General features: G+C 36.0%; 2 protein-coding genes across 4 annotated transcripts in view; both read right to left on the bottom strand.

The window, feature by feature from the left end:
* LOC121329032 (phosphatidylinositol 4,5-bisphosphate 3-kinase catalytic subunit delta isoform-like) overlaps positions 1–11,174 on the bottom strand; it is a 41,931-nt gene extending 30,757 nt beyond the window's left edge. For 2 of the 3 annotated variants that reach the window (XM_041274269.1, XM_041274267.1), the window contains exons 1-2: positions 10,906–11,174; positions 10,424–10,514 (exon numbers count right to left, since the gene is read on the bottom strand). The gene's annotated coding sequence lies outside the window, so the exon portion shown is untranslated. The remainder of the gene's footprint in view (positions 1–10,423; positions 10,515–10,905) is intronic. The other variant, XM_041274268.1, reaches the window with a different exon arrangement.
* A 6,991-nt stretch (positions 11,175–18,165) lies between these two features.
* On the bottom strand, positions 18,166–19,680 carry LOC121328483 (forkhead box protein L2-like). The gene has a single exon (XM_041273167.1). The coding sequence runs from the start codon at positions 19,567–19,569 to the stop codon at positions 18,739–18,741; it is 831 nt and encodes a 276-aa protein (XP_041129101.1). The 5' UTR covers positions 19,570–19,680; the 3' UTR covers positions 18,166–18,738.
* Positions 19,681–26,207: the final 6,527 nt, after the last annotated feature.

Below are 26,207 nucleotides of genomic sequence, written 5' to 3'. Positions count from 1 at the left end.
AGAAGCCATCTGCAATCAGTGAATACAGAAGAGAGAAGCCATCTGCAATCAGTGAATACAGAAGAGAGGGTTTGGTATGTATGCAGTGTTGTCATTGCACATAGGTATCATTTATTTTATTTGGTACTTAAAGTTCATAGAAGTTGTTAGATTTTGGCTGTAAGGATAGCAGCATCATAACTAAATAAACTAAATAACTAACTAAAGATTTAGTTCTGGGGTACCTGTTAGGGAAAGAGACAAATGTTTTAGCAGGTTTTTTTTTTCTTCTATTCAGAAATAAACTAGACACATTTTGCACTTTTCAATGCAAGACTCCTTGGAACACACAGCCCTATAACTAACAAGAAAAAAAAAACTAAAGGTGCATTTAGTAGCTTTAAAATGAACCTTGCAAGGTATTTCATTGAAGATTTTTAACGTCACCAGCTTTGTTCACACATGGGTCTTGTGCACAGAACTTGCTTTCAGTTGTAATAAAATGAGAAAAACTTCACTTCACTGCAACACTTTTGAGACAATCCCTTAAAAACACTCCACAGCAAAGAGAAGGCGGCCTTACATCACAAAAGACGTCATCACAACAATGGCAGTCTTCAGAGATAGAGATCATATTTTCCAATTTCCTATAAACTTTCTCCTGCGCTTGTCTTAAAGCAATCTCTTTAATCTTAGAAGTGCATCGAAAAGTTACAACTACATGTCTCTCATTCAACCTCCCAGCATTCCCTGTCCGCAACTGTCAAACCCTTCACAATATAAAACACATGCTTAGCTCTGTTTAAAATGAACTAAAGGCAGCACCATCACACCATTCAAAACATTTTCAAACACTTCTCTTTACTAACTTGCACACAAAAAGATCCAGTCTTCAAATGACAGCTTTGACTTGCTTATTATTATGGATTCAGTTCTAATAAAGAACACGTGGAGATGTAACCCCTTAATACCCAAAAATCTTTTCTGTTTTGGCAGAAATCGTAAAAGCCAAGCCTCTTGCTCTACCGCTGTGGATTCTGTAGAGATTAATGACAGTATTCTGGTTTTGAAGGACCCGTGGGCTGTATCTGAAAAGACTCCTGGTGTTCTGTGATATATTATGGCAAACGCACAGTTTAATACAGAGCAGTGAAAGCAGGATGATGCACAGTAAGTCACAGATAGTGTGATAAATTATGGAAAATTCCAAGGTAAATGCTTGTGAGAAAAGCATGTTGAAATTACTGTGCAAAGGATGAGTAATATCAAGTCCTATGTCTGGCTTGCTACTATATATATAATATATATATATATATATATATATATATATATATATATATATATATATATATATATATATATATACATACACACACACACACAACAACTTCAGTGTTGAGCTTTTTAGGGTTAATAGAATTCTGAAAAACCTACTGAGAACCAAATAAATACATTTTTTTTTAAATGGAGGGAGGGGGTTAAATTTGTTCTTAATAAACTGAGACTGTACAGTATTTTTTTATTTCATGAACACACATCATTAATAATCACACAGTTGATTGCACGGATTTATAATTTCTCAAACCCCCTTTTTTTTCTCTCAAGCAGAAGCACGGTATTAAATTGGCACCCAAGCATACATGCGTTTCTGCACTGCAGCAGTCAGAGCAGAAACCCTGATCCTGGTTCGATCCCCGCTCGTTTTACTGTACAGTGCCACCACATGACTTTCACACACTGATCACCAGAGATAAAGGGGAGGATCTCTGGAAAGGCCATTAATCAGACATTGCCCTTCTGCATGTCAGCCTTCCTTGATTAATGATCTCTTTTAAATAACCCAGTGCAGCATGCATCCAATGCGCTAATGGACCAGTAGCGTTTCCTGTAAGCCATGTGGGATTTAAGAAGTCAAAAAATGGCAGTGGCTCTGGATTAAATGGCAGACAGCATGCCAAGTGTAAAACAATACCGTCGGATGTGCATTTCCCACTAAAACGTACCGTTTGCACACTTAGACATTGCAAAATTCACAACGACGCACCATCTAGAATCCAAATGTAAAACTAACCAATGTATAAAACTATACACCGCTCCCCATTGATCAAGCGATACAGAATGTACCCAACAAAATGTTTAAGTAACTACAAGGCACACAGTAACAAAGTGAATAAACTGAGTGGCTGATTCTCAGAGTTTAGCTGAAAGTTTTGGTGAAACACATGAATTATCAGTGTACTAAAGTGAAGAGTGTGCATGTTTAAACAGGACTCCCATTCAGGTTTTTTTTGCAATCCTGACCTATAGGACTAACCGTGGTATTCTTTCTTGGTCCTGTCCCCGGCATAAGAAACAAATGCCAGTGTGTTGTAGTTTAACAAGTTGCATTGGCACCACAGGGTACTCCATAGAACAGGCAAGCAGACTGCTACACATGCAGTTTTCTAACAAGCGAGACTTGCCTTACTGTGTCTCCATCAGCCACTGTGGAGCTTCGGAACACTTGAGGAGTATCCTGATCAAGGTATGTTCTCAATTCTCTGGATCCAGCATGGGAAACTGTGTAGGATGATTAGCAATAGGGGACTTTTTTTTTTTTTTAACAGGACAAAACTGTATTCACCTGTGGTTTATAAACGGGGACTTTTCATGTCCACAGATTAGATTAGACTTAACATATCACCCAAAAGCATGGTGAGGGTTTACCCTATGCAAGCTGCTAATCTACACAAAGCTCCCCAATGCACTTTGACATAGTTTAGAAAAACACACTGCATGACCGCACCAGCAGTTTATCAAAAGCCCCTCTTGCTCTTTTCGCAGACAGCCAAACTCATTTTAAAAGTAAAAAATGTACAGTAGAACAGACCGGACACAAATTAATAAAACACAAATGATCAATTGAGAGGCTTCTGTGCTTTTTTTTTTTTTTGTTATAACCACATGTGCTTTTATAGAACCCTGCCACAAAAAAACAAAAAAACAAAGTGTAATTTGATAATGCATGACCCTGAGCGTCAATCAGCAGGGAGTCGATGGAACAGATGAAACGAACAGGACCCAGAGGAATGGAAATGAGTCGGTCTGGGGTAGGAGAGAAAAGCAGACACTGCTGCTGCTACATGGAACAAACAAGATCGAGCCCCCCCCCCAAATGTCATTTTTACAAAGTTTTGTTGTTAAAAATGTAATGTTTGTCTACAAATCAACTTTTGAATTTGCATAATTCAAATTATGCATCACTGGCACGGCACTGCCAAATGAAACAAACGTTTTGTTTTTTTTTCCAATTCTTCATTTAATTGCTTTCATTTTAAATAAATACATGCTGATGTCTCTTTCAAATTATTTTACATACTGTATATAATTTTGCATTGAAAATGAAACATAACATGTAAGCCATGGACACTTATTACCCAAATTAAATTTGTGTCACTTAAATATGTCTAATAAATCTTGCTAAAATATTAGCATCAGGTCTTGTCTTTTCTAAAATTATCTTGAGAATTTTAGGAAGAAGAATTTTAAAATGTGGTTAAGTATTTGTTATTTAAACTATATTAGGCATGTGATTTGTTTGAAACGTCTCAGTAAACAAACAGCGAACTACCTCATTCAGTATGAAATCAATGAACCAGATAAGGAAAACGATACTGCGAGTTTCTCTAACTGTATGCAAAGATTTCAGTTTGTAAGAAACTTCCACTCAAAAAACAAGATTTTCAACATCTGCAATATAATTGTTTGTTGTTTAGAAATTAGGCACAGCTGAAGCCTCTGGGAAATAAAAACAATTATTTGAAAAAAAACAAGGGATTTACTCTTGTAGATTTAATTAAAACCAGAGCATGCAAATGTTTTACATTTAATTGCTTCTCTTATACATTAAATCCTCAAATAATATGGAACTGTAGTAATGTTTTACAACTAAGTTTGTAAAATAAGAACTTTTGCTTTCAAAGTTAATAAATAAGAGCATTTATTATTTAAGCTGAATTAACATGTTTGATAAAAGTGTTTCCATTTAGAGATCACTTCACCAGATCTAACTTAACTGAGGGCAATTTCATTAAAAGGTTATCAAAAATTGTATTCAATTAACACTAATTTATTGGTTTAAAAAATATAAATTTTTAAAGTAATCTGAATTTTTTTTTAAAGAAAACTAGACAGCTGGGCTAACTTTTTAACACTATTTTACAGAAAGACAACCCTAAGATAATTATTGAAATATTTTCAGTGTCTTCTACTGAAACAGTGGAATACTGTAGATTTGGGTAATAGTATATTATATTAGTTTATTGCTCTGCTATTTTAAGTGGAGTGGTCTGCAGCTGGTAATGGAGTTATAGTTCCTTGACCAGTACAAGTCAGCAATAATATTAACAACTATTAATGTTATTAGACGCTCCTTACAATGTCAGTCCTGTAAAAATACTAAAAAAGAGCTACTATATATATATATATATATATAGACACACACACACACACACACACAGTACATAATATACAGTGAGCCTGTTCATATCACACACTTAAGGGACTATATAACTAAGAGGTGTCTTATTTAGTAACAAGGCAAAGATTATGAAAGTAATAAACTAATTTAACAGTATAAAAACTTGCAAAGAAATGAATCAGAACACTTGTTTGCCTGTTGTTCACTGCTAGGTTGTTTTTTTTTTTCTTCATTTAAATACTTTCTAATGAACATTTTGCCTTTGCTCTAAATATGGCCCATTGTATTTATTTAGCTACAGATTATTTGCAAAGTCTCATATATATATAATATATATATATATATATATATATATATATATATATATATATATATATATATATATATTACACAGAGGGAGCCACAGAGAACACAATGACAAAAGCTATTCTTTTCATTATTTCACCTTCTAATAAGCAAGAACACAGAGACATGGGTCTTCCACTCATTTCATTAGGAACCAGTTTGCATGCAGCTAATATAATGTTAAAAACAGTATTCCCAGCCTACTCCGTTGCTTTTACAGAGGTGTTTACATGCATAGCAGAGGGTGACTCACTGGTCAAATGGCAAGAGCATTATTGCACAAACACAGAATTCACAGACACTGTTCAAAGTTGTTCACTTGCCCTTTTTGAAATCCCCCTGTGGACTGTATCTTCTGTCTGTTCATCCCATTTGCCTAGTGACTTTGGAAACACCTGTATATGCAGCTTGAAAAGCACCCCATTACAGAATATGTATGTGTGTTAGTAAGTGTTAGTTTTAAATAACTCACTTATGAACTACTTAGTACTATATTCTGTTAGCTTTTTATTTCTCAAAGAATGTATTTAGTTTTTCTCAACCCTAATGTTTACTTAAAAAAAACCCTTTGAATATAGAACATACTGTACTGTACATACAGCACTAGAGATAGAGGTGGGCTGGTAAGGTTTCACTGTATTACTAATAATTCGTTGAACTGGCGAACTAAACACTAAATGCGCGAGTTCGTTCGCAAAACCTGAATAGCGCCGACAAACTGCTTACTGAAACAGGCAAATGTTTCAGCGAAACACTCGCCTCATGGTGTATTCTTTGTTTCTTATTCAACTTAGCTGAGATTAAATGTTGTTTTCTTGATAAATGCACACTGAGAAGCAGGGGTTACTATAAATGATGTGTTGTGTAGTAAGAGGGCTTGGAAGCTGTGGGTAACAGTCCAGAATGCACCCCCGCACTTCCCCAGCGAGCTACACAAACCTCCCCACCTACACAGCTGAACACTCAGGTGCTGCTGGTTTCCGATCAGGGGTTTTCTTAGGTTCTTGTTTCTTCAGGTGTGAATTTAACACACAAGTGTCCGGTTTCACAGACCCAATCAGGGTTAATCTTGCACTCAGGAGAAGGTGCAACGTAGGGGTCAGAAAACATGTGCGCTTTATCAATCCCAATCCCACCATCCATTTCAAATGAGAAAGGACTTCAGAGGGGAAAACAATGATGACCCAACACAGAAAGTATTGCTATGGATAAGACAGACAGTATAGGATCACAGGGCAGTCTGTGTGTGTAGAAGTGAATGGACAGTCTGGCTTGCGTTTAGCTTGAGGGAGAGAACACTGGTACGTGGGGGATTGTGACATCATCACGAATGGAATTCCGAGAGCTGTTTGATTTTTTTTTTTAAAGCAGGTGACATCATCCATACTGAAGTGGAGAATACAGCAGGGGTGGAAATAAGACTCTTATTGCAGAGCAGTTTTAGCCATTGCGGGTTTTAACACAGGTTTGATCAGCTGCAATGTATAGGTAACAAGCTCAGATGGTAAAACCAGGAATGGATCCAACAGCTATGCAATGGGAGGTTAATGCCTCGTTTCCACGAACCTGCAGCACCGTGCTGGCATTATTCTGTCACTGTTATGAAAGCGTGCCACATTGTTTCCATGATTGTTGTAAAAACCCATACCGTGCCCTGGCGTGCCAGCACCATGCCCATAACTGCCCAGAGCCAGGGGGGTGTGTTTGCGAGAATGTGTAACCAAACAGAAAAAATGTCGGTAGACCATCAAAGAACTCTGTGGGAGGATTTTAAACTTTACATGTTGATAAAAAAAAAATGTTGAAAATATAACACCCCAAAGCAACTGAATACAGAGAAAAGTGTCACTTTATCACACCAGCCTACCAGAATAGAAATAAAAGTTTCCTGTGCTGTGAAGACAAAAGGAGAGAGAGGGAAAGTTGCATGAAAACCAGCAATTATTTGTAGATTTGCTTGTTTTAAGAATAGCAGAAAAGCTTGCGATCATGCAATACTTCTCGTGAGACTGCTGCCTTCTATGTAAATAGTCCACTGACATTTTTATTCTCATTTCAGCCATTTTCATTTTTTGTTCATGAAGTTCAATAATTCATACATTTTCTGTAAATAAGATCAATAATTAAAATTTAAACAAAACGTTATTGTCAAAGAGTGTTTACGCAAAACCAATGTGAATTTACAATATAACTTTATATAACTTAATATTGTTCTGAGTGAGAATGTAAATCTTCTATAGCGGGATTTACATTTTTTTTTTTTTCGATTTTTTTTTCTATAAGTGTTTTTAGTATATATAAAAAAAAATTAAAGCATCGCTTAAAAAACAAAACATTCAACATATCCATCTTGACGCGTCTTCGATACCATGGCTACCATTGTACGTATTGCGTCCGGTGTATATATCTCGTGGGGAAAGCTTGGCATGCTTTCATTACTGTGATGTTTAAGTACCGTGCTGACATGGTATGGAAATAGTAATCGTGGAAACAAGGTATTATTATCCATCCCTGTACAGCCAGGCTGGCTAAATGGGATCACACATCAGGATTACTGTTTTGGGTCCACTGAGTTATAAATGATTGGTTACCCAAAACCCTAAGGGTTCAAGTATGTATATTATGCATACTTGAAGTAGTTAACAATTGCAGCCATAAAGTATATAAAACACACACACACACAAACAGATAACATCGTGCATGTGTTCAAACTACACATCAATGGTAGTCAGAGCAGAACGGTAACTTCCGAAGCAAATTAAATGCGCATAACTCTGCAAAAACAGCAGCTTTATTTACAGAACCCAAACTAAACCCTGGTACACCCCCACCCCGGTTCCAGACTCGGCTCATGAAATGCGGTCAGGGGTTTAGATTATCTTAGCGCTCTGTGAGAGCAACAGTGTGAAATTTGTAAAAAAAAAAAAAAAAAAAACAGGAAGTCTATCTACAGAACAGAAACTACATGAAGCCAAGCACAAACAGAGATCGAGGCAGCCCCCCTCCCACCAAATACCACAGAGGACATGCTTTTACAGGACTGACGGGAAATTTCAAAACAACGTCGTTTTTTTTTGTTAAGGGAAACCAACGCATCGCTGCTGGGAAAATCAAGAAATAGTTCATATTAGCTAATCCAGCAGGAAATGGCTTACAGTTAAAGAACTCAAACAATCCCAGTACAGACTGAGCGCTCGTTTTATTCAAACTTGGAGATATTGTACGTGTGTACTTGCCTGAGCATATTTTTCAGCAGTGTTATGGTAGATGCTAGATTACAATACTCCTACACATCCGCTGAGAGATGCAACAGTGTTAGGCCGTCTTGTAGTGCCACCTTTTCAATGCAGTATTTAAAGACACAGAAATGTAATGCTTTATGTAAGACTAACTGTGATTAAGGGCTATTGAATACCACAAAGGTGAATCATTTGTTTTATAGTACTTTCAGTGCCATGTGGTAACACTGTGATTCAAACAATCATTTCATTGAAACATTAGTTTACATTTAGTCACCCCCCCCCCCCCCCCACACACACACACACACACACACTGCAGCCTTGACTAATCGGTACAGTGTACAGTATCTGTACATTATTTAACGAAAATGCTGTATACATTGTAATGGCTCAACTAAAGGTGTGTTAATAGAAAAGGCATGGATCAAGTAAACTGGCAAATTATTATTACAATAAATATTTAAAACAGAACTAAATATTTCGCTTTAAAAAATACTGCACTAGTCTATTCAGAAGCGACTATTACAAAGAGTCCAGTTCCCTTTTCAGTCATTTACAGCAAGCAAGCCAAAAGCAATTTGTTTTGAAGCTTTGATATTATGATGTGGTTTGAGCCGACTCATCTTGTTGAAACGGTATTCGCTGTGATGCTCAAGGAACTGGGGTATTTAAAGCATTCAATGAAAGGGTTAATGACACAACAGAACTACTGCCTTGAATTTCAATACCAATCCCCTTAACAAAAAAAAAAAAGGGGGGGGAAGTAGACGACTTTAAAAAAAGAAGTTGCTAAAAAATGAAAACAACAAAAGGAAGTCTGATGCAGACTTCTCTATAGTACTTTTAAAAAATAAGCCTGTTTACCGTTTTCTGTAATCGAAAGCGATTCCAAAGCAGTGCCGGGAAAAATATTTCTCAAGCAAATGTACCAGGGTGTAGACACAGAACGGCTACCCCACGCACCGCAAGCGAGTGCCTTAACCACAATGCAAAAGAGCCGGGCTCGCCTGCATTCCTGTTTTTTGGGGACTGGGGACAGAATCCGTAACGGCTGAGTATCACACAACATAAACACTGCTTGAAAACTATTCAATATCAAAAAAGCCATGTCCATATTTGTTCAAATAGCAGAACATAACTTCTAACATCCTTCTAACAGTTACTGCTTAATATCTCTATATCTGCTCTATATCTATATCTGCTTATCAAATAGCAGCAGCCTACTACACTTCAAATCAAGCAAACACATAAACGTATTTATATATTAATAACTGCTTAAAAATAAAATAAAATAAAGCACACTGTACCCTAACCAATTATGAGAAAGTGCAACTTCTTGTGGACTTTGAGATAAATGTTGGGAGGCATTAAAAAACAGTAAGTGAAATAGGGAGCCGCAATTTAGGAGACATTTTGATAGTTTTACGAATGATCTTTTGCTGAGATAGTATTTTAAATCGGCACTGAACAGCACGCACTGAAAATGACACTGTAACCCCCGCTTGTAACGACAGCTTAACTCTGTTATCCCTACCATTAAAGAGGAACTAAGAGTGAGGCGTGCATGTTGTGCCTTTGTCGGCCACATGTTGAATAGCACAGCATCAATGAATGCATGGTCAATAGCACCAAATGGGCAAAACTGACCGCAGTGACAGTGTCAAACAAAACAAAAACCGTGTATAAACTTAACTATCCATCTTCCTGCAATATACACAAAAATACAAGAGTCAGTGGTGACAATTTGATCTGATAAATAGTGAACTGATATATGCAACCGCCAACTCGAATGTTTGTTTATAGTCTCCAAAGCACTCTGCGGTTCACTGTTTTTTTTTTTTTTTTTTTTAAATAAAATCCAAAACTTTAGTCTTATCCTTTTAAACAAAAACGTCCGGTGTTATTGACACCCTGCCGCTCTCCAGTATGCTTGATCCAATCTTATCAATCTGACTTGATGCACACAAGCGAGGAAGTGTCAAAATCAGTACCCGGAAACTTTACAACTACACTCCAATACCCGCTAGGGTTAATGCAAGTACAAAAGGGGTGCGGGTATTTAAATGAGCCATATATACTGTACCTGTGAACTGCAAGTGTGTTGCTAAGATACTTTCGTCCTAATCAAGGTGGAGCTAATATTGACAACATATTACAAATACATTACTGCTTTCTAGACAAGTACACTACAAACACTGTAGTTATTAAACAAAGCACACAGACACGTTTATGAGTTTATTTAAACTACTTAAAACAAAAACAAAAGCCTTATCAAAATAAACATTACCGTGTGTATATAAATATTAAAATGTTTTTATAATCTCTAGGCAGGTGTGTAATGTTGAGGCAAGGTACTGTCTTTTTTGTTATCTTGAAAATAATCAAAATCAACAGTACTTACAGAGGGATGTTAAACGGAGTCCTGTTGCAAGTTCTGTGCATAATTTCAGCCCTTCTATGAAAAAGAGATGCTACGACCCAAGCACCATCATCTGTGTAGACAAACACGCTATCATTAATAACGTAGAATATTATAGATAATTAAATGCAGGAGAAAAACAAATGCATCGTGCGTACAGGAGCGTTTAAAATAGACTGCATTCCAACAAATGGCAGCGCAGTCATGTCTTTGTAATTCATTATTTAGAATCCTTACAGTACTAGCATGCTGTTTAGGCTGAGGTATTTTACTAGCATTTTTAAAAATCATGTGCCGGTCACATACAGGCATACGGTATGTTATACAGCATATATACAAGCACTAAAACGGGAACATCACAGTAACCCGTTTGAAATACAATATGCATCTGTCAAACCACGCAATGGAGAAAAAAAAAAAAAAAACAGCAGCGATGTGTTTATTTAAGAACAAGACTGGTCAACCTATTCCTCCGATTCGATGCAGCGATCATCACAAAGTTACCCGCTGATCTGTGTGGCGTGACCAGAGAGCATGGTGTTTTTAACTCGTACGGTATTCCTTTGCCGTACAGTAATAATTGTTGCAGCTGCAGCCGGTGACGAACTCGCAAAGGAAGCGTTGCAGATTTCACAGTACCGCCACTGCCTCGTCTCCGGACGACTCGCGTATATTATTTGCAACTTTCTCTTCGATGTCGGTAGTGTCTCTGTGTGTAGGACAGAAGTATGCTAATCACAACAACGTATTGAAATGAATGAAAATAAAAAGGGACCCGAAAAGGCGGAAGTACATTCTGCAGGTGTTGTGGGACTGTTGAGGGCTCGACAGCGCCTCCAAATGCTAGCCGGTTATGTGACAGGTCGACATTCACAAACAGGGCTAGAGACTGGGGAAAACAGATCTATTTACACATCATTATACACATGGTTATTATACACATCAGAGCTTCCCTTTGTAATTTTAACCTCCGCCTGCTGCAAGCTGAGAATGTAAAGAATCTGAACCATCAACAGGGTCTGCTTGCTGATAGTTACTAAATAAAAGGGAGGAATAGAACAAATAGATAACAGAGGACTAAACAAAAGTGTAAAAACTGAACCTTATTGAGAGACATTGTAGCTGTTAGTAAAGCTTCGTCTTCAACAAATATATTTGCTTTTTTTGGGGGGTGGGGTGGGGGGGAGTATCTGTACCAATATCTGTCACGATGACGACACAAAGAAAAGCTGCAAGCTGCAATAACTCTTTGAACGCTGCACGCTGCACGTCGTTATGTGCGTGCCGATGAAGATCAAGGGCTGAGTTAAACTGTTAGCAATCAAACTCAGGCTGTTTCCCCCGTTGTATGTGTATGTTTAGGTTGGGTCTGGTGTCTTGTTAACCAATTTTACCTGTCTGCAGCATAATATTCACGTTGGCACACAAGCACACAAGTCAAATCCGTTGCACGAGAATACATGCATTTTTCATATGAAAAGGTAAGTAAACGATTTCTGGGATTCAAAGAAAAATCTAAAGGGCGTTATTTGTATATACAAAAGATGCCTCAGAGGAATTAACATAGCTTATACTAGCTCATAGATAACATAGCATGAATTCTCAATTGACAATAAACGAGTTATCAGAACGTTCTCCCTGATCTAATTTCACTTTGACTTGGGTGAAATGTATCCAGCCACAACATTATAAACGCACTGGCTGTGGGGCCCCCACATGATAAATACATAACAGATATATAGATATGCTAAAACTGTGTTACCACTAGTTATTTACTTTAGTGCTACAAATGTACTTCAAACTTTACTGGACACAGTTCGAAAAAAGAGTGTTTATTATACCGTTTACTGCAATGACTGTTATTTAAAGCACATCTTCAGGACAGAGACCAGTCCCATGTACCATTTAAATAAATAAATAAACAAATAAATACATTATTAATAATAATAATAATAATAATAATAATAATAATAATAATAATAATAATAATAATAAATACTTTTTCAATCATGTCTGGTTTCTCTTATATACAAAATAAAACCATCTTTAAATTGACTGATGACAACTGCTGCATTTGGTGAAAAAAAATATAACTGAATTGTGTTTTTTCAAGCCATAAATATCTATTCATAAAGCATTTGTATGTCAATAAATGCATTGGAGCCCCATGCAAAGGCTATTTACCTTCAATCATACTAATTATATATTAATACAACCTATGAATAATATTATTTAAAATAATAGTAATAAATAGGGCTCTGTATATGTAAACATATCGACGCACATTTGCTTGCACAATTATTTGCACCAACTATAACAGTAGAATTATAGATTTTAAAGCTGTGTAAGACTAGCTGCTGAATACCATTTTAACCACTAGAGGTCACTGTATCACAAAAACACTTCAAGCATAACAGCATTTGCCTTACGATGAATTCAGAATAAATGAAGTCACTGTACTTGTACTATAACAATTCAACCCTATATTGACAAATGCTTGACTATATATATATATATATATATATATATATATATATATATATATATATATATATATATATATATATATATATATTGAATAAAACGTTTCTGTTAAATTAGAAAATCGTTTCTGTTATATATATATATATATATATATATATATATATATATATATATATATATATATATATATATATATATATATATATATATCAACAAGTTGTACATGTAATTTTGCATGGACGAATTACTGCCTTCATAAGGTATTGCATGTACATAAAACACTCTAACAGCATTGTAACCTGGGTGTAACGGGTAAACGGGTGTATAGGCACATTGCACTTGTAAATGTAAGACCAGATTTTTTAAATGTAATATCACAACTGAACCAAAAACTGAACAGGGTTTTTTTTTTGTTGTTTTGTTTTTTTGTTGTTTTGTTTTTAAAGACGTGCATGACACAGCAGTCGCCGCGAGGAGGCGCTCTTCGTCAATTTAGAAGTATTAGCTTCAGACAGTTCACCGATCACTTCATTTTATATACGCCTAATGTTACACAAAGGACGGCATTTCTCAAAACAAGCATTGCTTTTCAAAATACCAAAATCGGTGATAAAAATAAAACGTTTCTGTTAAATTAGAAAATCGTTTCTGTTATTTAAAAATTGATGAAATAAAAAGTTTTATTTTTAAATGAATCAATCAATAATGAGCTCTATTCAATTGATCTAACTGTGGCTGATCAATTGGCATAATCAATATCACACAGAGCATGCGGGTCTCTTAAATGTATTTCTGTCTTTAAAAGTAATTCACATTATAGACTTGTTCTTGATTTAATATGTATATCAATTGAATAAACTCAACTGTACTATTTAAAAGCTGTGGTATTGAAAAGACAGTAAAGCTTGAAGGTTGGTAGTTTTGCCTCTTCTTTATTAAACATTCAGAATGGGTAGCCACCCTTGGCTGCCATATTCACAGCTAAAAATCTGACCTACAAAAATATATTTAGTCAAAAGTGCATCATGCTAGTAATTCAAATGAAATATACACAAGAAGGGCAAAGCCATTTCATTTTGTATCAGTCTCACAATGAAATGAACTCGCCGGACGTCAGATCAACACAGATATAATCCATCATCACAAATGCCCTTCGTGTTCCAGTGTGAGTCAGATATGAATGGATTCATTTTGATCATCTTGTGTTAGCCATATTGACTTAGACAGAAAAATGAAAAGCGTGTTGAGAGAAAAGGAAACGATTGGCTGTTTTACTGTTGTAACTTCGCTGGCTTTAGCTGTGCTTTTCACGTCGGTGTTCTTATGCCAAGGTCAGAATGGACACCCTGTGTCTGCGTGTTCAACTCCTCGAAATTATAATCTTCTGTTATGACCAATTATTGCTGTGCTGAAGAGATTGTAACTTCATTCAGTTATTTCTAATATAATGTTGAAGGTGCAGTAAAACGTTTTGAAGTCTGGTGCAGAACTATATATATATATATATATATATATATATATATATATATATATATATATATATATATATATATATATATATATATTGATTTTAAATAGTGATTTTTATTTTTAAATAAATACAGGGGACGGTGAATGTATATTTGTTAAAGGCTATAAAGGTAATTTTGGATAGGAAAACGTGTTGAATAACTACAACGGTTTAATAAAATACTGCTACACCCGGGTTTTATTAAGCTCTAAAACTGGGCTTATATTGTTAGAGTTTGTTCGAAGAACAACAATACAGCTTGTGTTAAAAAAAAATACTATTTGGGTTCAAGAATATGAATAATTGAACGCAGGGTTTTATCCCTAGAAAAAGGCACACTGTCCATTTTAACACTCTCGCTATTGAGATTTTCTATTGGGATGTAAGAATCACGAAGTGAAGGATCATCAATCTCCGCTATACAAATAATAATAATAATAATAATAATAATAATAATAATAATAATAATAAATACTATGGATGTAAATGCCACTGGCATTTTAAAGTAAAATGTGATTACGCTATTACAAACTTCGGATGTCTGCAAAACATAACTATATAAACAATTCGTTTAAAAAAAGACTCCTTCTGTAAAACGTTTTTAGCGTTATAGTAATGCGTCAATAAATTAACAATTATAATAATAAACTGTTTGAAAAGATTTTACACATACACATTTTTAGCGATGTGATGTACAGTGACGTTGACGGATAAAGTCGGATTACGCAGGTGGCACAATTTGTACCTTAAACGACTTGGAGAATATCAATAAACAAATACAATTTAAAAAAAAAAGAGTTTCCTTTTCTGTACGTATTTATGCGACTGTGAAATCGTTTTATATTGCTTCAAAAGGGACAGGGAAAACGCTGAGTTCTTCACTATTTGTTACAGTATTCATTTATAACACTTATTTTCAATATACCCAGTCTGCTATTTGAACAACACGCTGTAATGACCCTTTTCTAAAAGCTGTAAACACACGCACATTGCACTACTGCATATTTTAAACAAACATACAGCTCTGGCCAAAAGTTTTGCCCACTTACAAATATATATATAACATAATTTAGATATTAACGTAACATTATTCGACAGCTTTCACTGGACTTTATGAAGCAGCGTTAGTTAATTCTAGGGATGATGCCAAACGGGCCGAGCTGTAAACCTTCAAATTGCTTTTATTTCCGACAGTTATATATTGAGCGTGCTGGGAAGTCTGATTGATATTGTGATACCGATAATTTTAATTTTGTTTCGTTATCTGAAAATCAAACGGATAATAAGTAATTGAATCGGGAATTCCGGGGTCGCGTAAGAAATAGCGTTGACAGATGTGTGTGGAGGAGTTTACACTGGAAACGGGTCCTTTTTAAAAAGGTTGAATAATAAACTAATGTGTATCTAAACTGCCTGTTCCAGGAGTTTAACTGTGTTTATTCCTGCAACAGTGAGAAGCACTATGGAATGAACTCTGTTGCTATTCCTGCCCCCTTCAGACTGGAATAATTGTTGTGAAATGAATACAACAGAATCCATGTGTTGTGAAACAGTGTGCTCGCTCTGTGCTGGTGTGTAACTGCAACTCGCCCTGCCCTTCCTCCTGGGACGCCCTTGTAAACGAGCCGATTGTAGCTCATAGGGCTTTTTCAGCGAATAACATTTTAAATAAATAAATAAATAAACAGGATTGCAAATCATGTTCTTAAATTATACGCCTAGGGTCTTATGGAAAACAATACATGAAGCAGGAAAGCAAATACATATCTTTTTTAAATAAGGGATGTAACACTGACATGAATGCGTTTATTTGATTATTATGTTCTTCCCTGGCCTGCAGTGGAGTTTCCCAGCGACGCACAAATAACCACCCTCTGCTGCATTTCAAAGTTTTGCATCGCCCTGTAGAATTAACTAAATTTGCTTCAGAACATCGAATGCAACCTGCTGAATAATGTTCCCGTTGACGTATTGATGACATGCTATCTTTCAAAATCTACTGCGATGGCTCCCGGCAGACTTTCCAGATATCGCTTTGCGGTTGTTAAATAAAATATGGTCTCGAGGAATCGAACGGGTCAAAGTTCAAGTGTATTTTCCTCTGGAGGAATTATCGCTTTTTGACGTCACTACTGTGCCTTTTTTTCGAATGGCTCAGGATGCAAATATAGCCTTCATCCGTGTGTTTAATTTAATATATGTATTAGTCTCAATCCTATGGTTATAGGTGATGCAACACATTTAGCTATAGCTGTAGAAACAGGAGCGTTTATGTCACAGGAAAGGGGCAAAGCGACAATGGGAGAGTATATGTGCATGGCTTTTCCTGAAGATTAAACTGCCTTCGGGAATATTAAACACATTGTAAAACCAGCTAGTTTATGAAGACGCACGGAAAGATATGAATGAAAGCGTAAAATAGAGATTGTACTCAATTTACACATTATTACTGTCACGTATTGCTTATGATTTATGATGAATGTATTATTAGATCTTGTTTAAAAAATAAATAAATACAGGACTACTGTGTAAGATATATTACAAGTTGATTTTTTTTTTTTTAATGATTTATTGAATGGCTTATTGTGCGATTCACAGAAAACGAGCTTTCTGACCCCCAATATCAATACCCAGAACACAAGTAAAAGAAAGATACACGTCAAGTAGCCTACAAATTCGTCTGGACCTAGTCAAACGGTGTCAAATGATGTCATAGTTGAAGAAAATGTAATGTACCCCCCTTTTTCTTCAAGGAGAAAATAAGTGTACATTATTTAAGATACAGCAGTTTAACTATTATTATTATTATTATTATTATTATTATTATTATTATTATTATTATTATGTCTTTACTTGAACTAACATTTTTTTCTGTCACTTTTTATACAAAACAAATTCTTTGCTCTGGTGCAAACAGTTTTGGCTACTCAAATGCTACAGCAGCCTTTTCAGAAATAAGCAACCAAACTAAAAAACGTGCGTTTTTGAAATATGCAGGCTTGTAACGTTTTGGCTTATTAAAATAAACCCACATTATTATAGCCTGCAGTGGTATTTTTTAAAGTTAAGCGATGCTTTTGTGAAATAATCTGCCTTAATCAATTTGTAATGTCGAAACTTCCGGTTTAATTTAACGTATTTTTATCTTCTAAAAACGTTGATTGATGCATCATTGTTTATAATACTCTTAAACCAGTTAATAATAATCTCTCGCTATAATAATCATAAGATTAAACCTTATTTGGTTACTGTTGTGTTATTAGTGAACAGGTAGGTAAACAGCTATGCGTTTTACATGCCAGAGAAACATAGGACACTGAGAAATACGTGTTTATTTGGGCTTGTGTTAATGTTTTTTTCTATAGGTAGAACAAATAAGCTACTGACCTTTTTTTTAATGCATTTAACAACTTTTTCGAACACTGTGAAATAAATATATTTAAAAAGTATATATGAAATGTAGTTAAAAACCTCGTGTACAGAATTTGCGATAAAAACTCGAATGCATGCGTAATTGATCAGATTGAGTTGCCTTGCATGTCATGAAATATATGAATGTAATTTACCCATAAACTCAGAAAAACACTAAATTGTAAAATATGTAGCAATGCTAAAAGATACGCATTACAGATTTTGACAACTTTTGTCTTAAGTTGTCCAATATGTTAAGTTTTATTCGTTAATATCAAATATCTATTCTCTTTTTATTTTCTTTTGCAAACTAAATTTACTACAGTAACCCAACATTTTTTTTTTTTTTTTGCAAAAACAAGATGGATAAACCTCAAATTACACAAGTCAAAGAAGTTGCATTAACCAGCATTTATTAAAACAGAAATACTAATATAAAAAGTGCGATGCACATAAATTTAAGTTAACCTTCAATGTGAAAATGCCTTTACATGTAACGATTTTTTTTTTTTTGAAAAGGTTGTAGAAACAAAGTTTTTTTTGTACATTCAGTTCAAGCAAAACAATTATGATCTTTAACATTAAAACGAACATGTTTAACACAGGGAGAAAAAAAAAAAAAAAAATTCACTGCAATTCAAATCTGACAACAAGACAAATCAACACGAACCGAACAAGGACAGTGTTGTCTTGCTGAAAAGAGAACCTCGGCGGCACAAGGGACGGGTCAATCCAAGCGCAAGATTCTCTCCAGTCTTTTGAAAATAAACCACAGTTGTCAAATGCTTTTAAAAATAATGTTGACACAAATCATCTTGGTTTGGCACGTTACCACACAGTCTGTATTAATCCAAAACAGCACCTGTCCTTCAACAGTTCCAACGTTTTCCTCCTAATCCCAATAATGCATAACAGGCATTTCAGGTTGCCTGGCACCAGGCAACTGGTAAGTGCTGGCAGTCGCTGGCGTTCCCCCCGGGCTGATTTGCTGGGTCATACCGGGATAGTGATTTCCCATCGCAGAAACCAAGTGTCGGTGATATGGGTTATATGATTGGTGAAGGGGGCTGGCATATCCATTCATAGACACTGAGCTGGCATTCCCGCTGCTGGCTTGGCATTGCTGGTAGCTCAACGACGTGGTCGCCTGCCCAAACGGGGTAGACTGTCCCACCGGCCACGAGTTATTGACAAAAGCAGCCGGGAGGTACTTGGAGTTAGGATGCAGATAGTACGGATCGTTGTAACTCAAGCAGGGTTTCCCGTATGGAGCCGATGGCGGTCGGTATGGCCTTTTCACTCGTCTGCGTCTCCGGTAATTCCCTTTATCGAACATATCGTCAAAAGCCGAGTCGAGAGTCCAGAAGTTACCTTTCCTCTCCCCGCCGCCTTCCCTGGGAACCTTAACGAAACACTCGTTGAGGCTCAGGTTGTGTCTGATGCTATTCTGCCAACCCTTCTTGTTTTTCTCGTAATATGGAAATTTATTTATTATGAACTGATAAATCCCGCTGAGGGTGAGCTTTTTCTCCGGGCTCTCCCGGACAGCCATCGCGATCAGAGCTACGTACGAGTAGGGTGGCTTCTGATTGAGGTCGGCTTTTTCAGAGTCCTCCTCCAGCTCGGCTCGGTCCTGGGTAGTCCTGCTGCCAGCGTCCTTACTACAGCTCACGATCTCGGGGTGCCGGCTGCTAAATTTATCGTTGTCTTGAGACGTTTCCATGGCGCTTTGTTTGGTTGCCTCAAGGAAACACCCCCAAATTCGAAATTATAAAAAATAAAACTTCGCAGGAGATCAAGATTGCTACCTGTAGCTTTTCCTGTAATTTAATGCTTAGCGCCACTCATCGCTTAAATACAACTATTACAGACAGCAGGCAGGCTCAACTCCACCCACCTTAGTCCCATAGGCTGAAGGTAGGTTTTGGTTTTTCTCTATGTCTATTTCACCGGGTCACAATAACTAGTAACAACTTTGTTTAGTGTTATCTGGAGGTCAGGGACAGTAGCTTTGTCTGGATTTATTAATTTGAAGTTCAACCGTTTCATTGTTACTATACCGTCACACTCACGTTTTTCCACTTTTTGAACTAAAAAAAATTCACCGTGCGTTATTATCCACAACGATTTTCGAAAGCGCAAAATCGTATTACTGTATTATTTTCGCGCTTGTATATCTACTCAACTGTGATCGTTTGAATTGTGATTTAATATGCGCTTGATTCAGTTAACCAATGATTCTATTTAGCGCTTTTTATTTCTGTAGGCCTACTTGGTGGACCAGTGCGGCGCACATCCATTTAGACGTGTGATTGAGATGCAGTTAAAATGTCTGTGTCTTAATACTTACTTACTTACTTACCACTACTGGCACTCCTTAAAATGTCAAATTAAAAACATGTCATACGTTTAAACCTGTCCAACACTATAACATAACCCTGAATCTGAACTGGCCTTTATTCATTTGAATAGTGTGACCTATGGAAATCACATATATTATGCACTGCGTGAAAATATTTATTTTTTGAAAACAACTTAATTTTAGTAAATAAAATATATGTATCAAAAACTAAACAGGCGTTTGTATCAAACATTTAAAATGTGGTACCTGTGTATAATTGAACATTTTAGAAATGCAGTTATTTTTCTTGGGCATCGAACTAGAAAGATGTGCATGTCTCTTATTATTCCTACTCATAAATACCTGATCAGGAATAACTTTTGAGTAAAACCAGTGCAACGTGCACAAAAAAACATAACTGTCAAATCCTAACTTCTGAACACTGTAAATAAAAAGTCCAGTACCTCTCACGCTGAGATGTCCTGCACAAAACAGACGAATGCGCACAATACAGAAGGAAACGAGTCTTCGACACGTACAACCAAATACAACTTGCAAAATCACATTCAAATCTGCAGCGAAATTTGAATGTAAAAAAACGCTGTTTTTTTTTTTTAAATATTTTTTATTATTTTCCAACAAAACATATTCTAGTGTTATTTTAATACGGCTGTGAACGAGCCAGTACAAAACAGCGGTATTCAAACATTTATAAATAGCGGTACTGTATATCCAAACATTAATAAATCAATCAGTTACCGGTATGTAACAAGATTTATCAGTTTGACTAATAACTTGATTTAGTTAATACTGAAACATATATCAAAGTGTTCAATATTTTAAATGTTAATGTTAATTAGTCACAAAACGTATTCACCATAGGCATCAACTGAATTTAAATGAATGTTATCAAGTACAAAAAGTTAGTATGAAAAGTTTCTACAAAAAAACAAACAAACAAACAAACAGCAACACAGCATTCCAGCACCTCAAAACTCAGCCCACGGTACAAATGCACTCAGACTCCTGGAGCTGCCTTTTTTGTTCTTTATACTTTGCAAAACTTTGGTAGCGGATTCGACGCATTGTAATTTTATAAAATACTGAACAAACTTTTTACATCTGCCAGCAGAACGATCACATGACCTCAACACTGCCCTATTGTCAAACCCGCCTACAGGTAGACAATCTTAGCTCTGACTTCTGAATTTCTCTTTGATTGACAGTCCGCCAATACTGCCTTGCTACACTGTATTATTTCCACAGTCACAGCTGCCGTCGGCACCTGCTTTTCGCTATTGATAGAAAAAAAAAAGAATACATAGAAAGCCATTGCCCCAAAGGTAGGCCGCGACACAGCCCCGGTGTTATTACCAATAACCTAGATGCCAAATAGTGTCACATCGTTATTTAAACGGAGACACTATTTGGCAGTGACACAATTGTACTCCATAAACCCGCTTTTTATTTTTGCTCACCACAGTTCTCAAATGTTAGAATAATATAAATTGCAGTGTAATGTTTATACAATAACGTGCAAGCCGATTCCTTTTATTTCTACTGGCAATACTTACTGAAACCGAGACTGTGCGGATAGTAGACACTGTGCAATCTATTTTTCCTCGCATGTACTCACAATGTTTCTCAGGTCTGTAGAAGGCGCGACTGCACCTGCCCAGTAATTGCAGCTATACTCAAATATAAAATTAGAAGTTTTCATTTTGCAACCTTCCTGTTTTGGAAACCAAAATAACGTGTATGTCGATGAATCTCTCATCATTCATGCGTGTGAAAATAAACACCTAGGGAGATGGGGCAGATGTTTCAATGTATTTGTGTAGGTTGTTTACTGGCCGCAGTTTCGTCATGCAAGTTTATTTCATGTTGGGTTGTACCATACCATGCTTTCTAATTTATTCACAAATGCTGCTATCCATATAGCAATGATTATATTTGTATTCGGGGTTACTTTAATAAAGCGCGACATGACTGATAAAACAGAATGTGAGAGGAAGATATAGATAGATAAACAGATATAAAATACAAATACACAATTAGGAGTTATTAGAAAAATGCATCAATATAATTTAATAAAGTTAGCGACTGCAATTAGTTGCATAGGCTAACAACACGCTACGGTATAGTGCAACAGCTGTTACGCGCAACATTTACGAAAATAATATGTATTAATGAAGTTTTCTCAATCCCTATCGACCAATCAGCCAATACAAACCTCAGACAGGTCGACCCAATCTGAAATGTTTTCGTGCCTTTTCACAATTCTACGTGAAGCGTTCTGTATTGGGTCAGAATCATTCTTGAATGGGTTGGGTTTGCGCAAAATAACAATTGCAGGTACAGATCCGACTGAATACGCGCTGCTTCACCATGGGGGGCGAGGGCGTGTTAATCAGCCTATCGCTTAAAGTTGTTAACACATTTTGATGTTAACTAAAAAAAAATGCTACACTTTTTAAATAAAATTATTTAAACAATTGGATTTCATATTTACACACATTTAATAATAGTTGTTTTCGTTTTTTTTTTAAAACAAATAACCCTCACACACACACACACACACACACACACACACACACATATATATATATATATATATATATATACACACACACACATACACACACATATACACACACACACACACACACATATATATGTGTGTGTGTGTGTGTGTGCTTTTATATATCCTTTTTGTTTTTGTTTTTTTTTGTTTTTTTTTAAACCAGACAAAATGTGAATTGAAGTTAACACGAATGACAAATGCACCCCTTAAAATGCAACTGGATGCATTTGATTTTCACTGTGGCCGTTATGAAACAAGTAGCCTAAGACATATTTTGGCGGTCACCCCTAAAACATGGTAACAATACAACAACATTTCCCCATTAGGTAACAGAACAAAAATGTACAAACAAGTTACTTTTTATTTCTTTGATTGCGGTTCCAAGAGAATGCTGTCATTAACCAGAAGAGATTAATGGCAGCATTAAGCGGACGTGTAATTAAATGTTTGACAGCACAGGTTTCTTCCAGCCCTGACGTTACCTTTAAGTATTTATTGCCCAATCCTATCCTAAACTTCCAATCGGTCTGTTATTATAGTGTCTCAACTCGAAGCCAAAACAAAATAGACTGACAGCGAGGAGAATCATGATAGATAATCGCCATACTAAGCTAAGCCAAGTACACAAATGCGCCTTTTTAAATTCACGAACCAATCCTGATTCTAAAATGACAAAAAAAAAAAAAAAAAAAAACGAGTGCTTTGTTTCTTTTAAAAAATCAAACCAAAAATAAAACAAAAAACAGAACCGACATTTGATTTGAACAGGCGACGCTCTTAAATTATGTCATTGGGTTTTGCAGAATGCTTTCGATTCAAAGGGAATTGTCGGCTTTTAAATGGAGAATTACCGTCATGTATATTTAGACTCAGCTCAGATTTAAAAACTCAACATCAATAGATCGAAGAATTGCAACATGATTGTTATAATTTTTTTAACACCTGGTTTACAGATTAAAAGGCGACAATTTGTTTTTAATTGATAACGCTTTGGAGATTATACACGCAGCACAACCTAATCGTGTGATTTAAACGTTAAACCGTCTTTCAATTTAAATGTGTCGGTTCACTGAGACCTTCATTCAGAACCGCTGTATTCGTCCCATCCTTATTAATATACATATCTTCAAGCAATACCTTTATAGCCAAACCCAGTATTTTTGTAATTGTATTGCCAGTAATGACACGTTTAAAGATCTCAGCAGTATAACTCGCAGCTATGATATACATCTGACGTGAAAACACTGCTTTCTAAAATCTCTTGTTAAATAGTATAGTGCGAAACCTCATACTGTAACTTATTGTTTAGATGACAGGTGGATATAAAATCAGAATGTATTGCATTATATTCATAATATATTAGAGGTCAACCCCATCAGGAAACATAGCCAAGCATTGCAGGCATTTCTTATCTATATAAAATAGGTTTTTTTTTTCCTTCCTCACCAAGATTACTTCTTGAAGATAAACAGTTATTTACAAAACCACACTGTACAGACTGCTACAGATCCTGAATGGACACTTCATACAGCATGTTGTCCCATATGAAAAATACATGGAATATCCTGCATCAGGTGAAGTTCCAATGTATTTGTTTGGCCCTATTATCCTGTTGCAGTTCCAGTGTCAAGTAGTTCTGAGAGCAGACCTAGTTTGAGCCGAGCTGGTGTACATATAATGTATTCAAGTTGAATAAAAGAGTACAGGGAGCCTAACTAAGCTGCCAATTAGATACACAAGCTGGTCTTAACATCAAATATCCAGACATAACAAAAAAACAAAACATGCTTTCCAATATGAATCATTCTAAATTATTTAAGGTTGACATATTTTTTAATTCTGCGTCTAGCCTTGCGGTTCTACAGATCTCAATTTTATAGCCGTGGCCTGGTTTAAAATGAATTTATCTGTGCTGTCAATGATTCAATAAAACCCTTTATAGATTTGAAGGTGCCCCCCCCCTTCCCCATTTTCAGATTTTTGCAAATTGAAATTACTGAACGAAATCACACAAGTAGAGACTAAAGCACTTTTCTGTGTCTCTTCATTCAATTCTTGTGCTTTACTTTACCAGCCACTGCCTTCCATCAACTTCAGAATGTAAAGGATGGAACCAAGTTATGTTACATTAGCTTTTGTCCTTGGCAACATGCTACTATTATTGATAACAAAAGGGTTAACCCTCAGCTTGTTTCACTGTGGGTGTATATCGGTTTATATTCTATACATGTAATTCTGGCTCTGGGGCTACAATAAATAAGAGCATAATACATCACTTTCAACATTCTTCGTGTTCTGAATTTACACAAAATGCAGCCCTTAAAAAGTGTTATTAATTGCTGCAAAAGTTACAGTTTCCTTCATCTTCAGTCTGTGACATCAACTTCCAGACCCTCACTCTAATTAACATCATTAACGATACCAAAATGAAAGCCAATACCGTCGTATCCAAGAGGAGAGCAGCAAAAACGAACGTTAGCAGGTTTCGAATCACCGCCCACATACAGCGAGGCAATCCAACCTTGGCTCTGTACGAAGGCAGATAATCATCACCTAGTCGCAGGAGACAGAATGTCTCCACAGTCTAACTGATATAGAAATTAAAAGAAGCCTATAAATAAGTGATACATTGCACCAGAGCGATTCGTTCCCGCAACTGTGTGGGAGCGAATTAGGAAAACACTATTTATTTGTCTATTCAAATTAAAATCATATACTGTTTTTCTAAACACCTGAGAAAATATTAGAATGAATCATCAAGCGTCGCTTGTAGTGTTGTCAGAACAGAGGTGGTTTTTCACTGATTACTGTAAATATTCCCCAGCAATCGATGAACAAACCTCAATCGTTTCCAAGTTGCAATTTTAATTGTCTTGGGACTATTTGAGCTGTTTTGACTTCAGCTGCATGAAAAAACATCCTGATATAAACAATAACAGATCGCTCCCAGTGCACATTATCTTACAAAAAGGGAGAGATTTGCATTTTTGTTATTGATAGCATTTTATAGCAATCTCTAGACGATAACCACATGTGCATTTGAAATCATCTACCTGTAGTTACGCTAGTCAAGGTAAGTATAGTGTCAGTCATTTATTGCCTGCAACTCAGGAGATGGAAATATAACTAAACTTCTATTATCTGAACCAATTGGGACCAGTGGATGTTGGGATAATCAAATTCTTCTGATAATCAAATTATGGCAGTGACATTTTGTACATGACGTTCTCAATCAAGAAACCTCCTAAAATGATAGAATTCACCCCTTTACCTCTAAATATATAATCTACAGCACTGCACTGATCTGCAAATACCAGAAGGGCTGACTAGCGCATTTTCTTTGCAAACAGGGCAGAAGAGCACAGCACACAACATGGTAACAAGGGGCTGTTCAAATAACAGAGGTGCTTGGATAATCTGGGTTCGGATAACCAAA

Source organism: Polyodon spathula, chromosome 16, assembly GCF_017654505.1.
Source record: "Polyodon spathula isolate WHYD16114869_AA chromosome 16, ASM1765450v1, whole genome shotgun sequence".
In the NCBI taxonomy this organism is placed as follows: domain Eukaryota; kingdom Metazoa; phylum Chordata; class Actinopteri; order Acipenseriformes; family Polyodontidae; genus Polyodon; species Polyodon spathula.
The sequence above is the reverse complement of the archived record's forward strand: the minus strand, read 5'-3'. Positions and strand labels throughout refer to the sequence as shown.

Bases quoted from the DNA above. Each gene is read 5' to 3' on its own strand.
- LOC121328483 (XM_041273167.1), bottom strand. From the start codon at position 19,569: ATGGAAACGTCTCAAGACAACGATAAATTTAGCAGCCGGCACCCCGAG.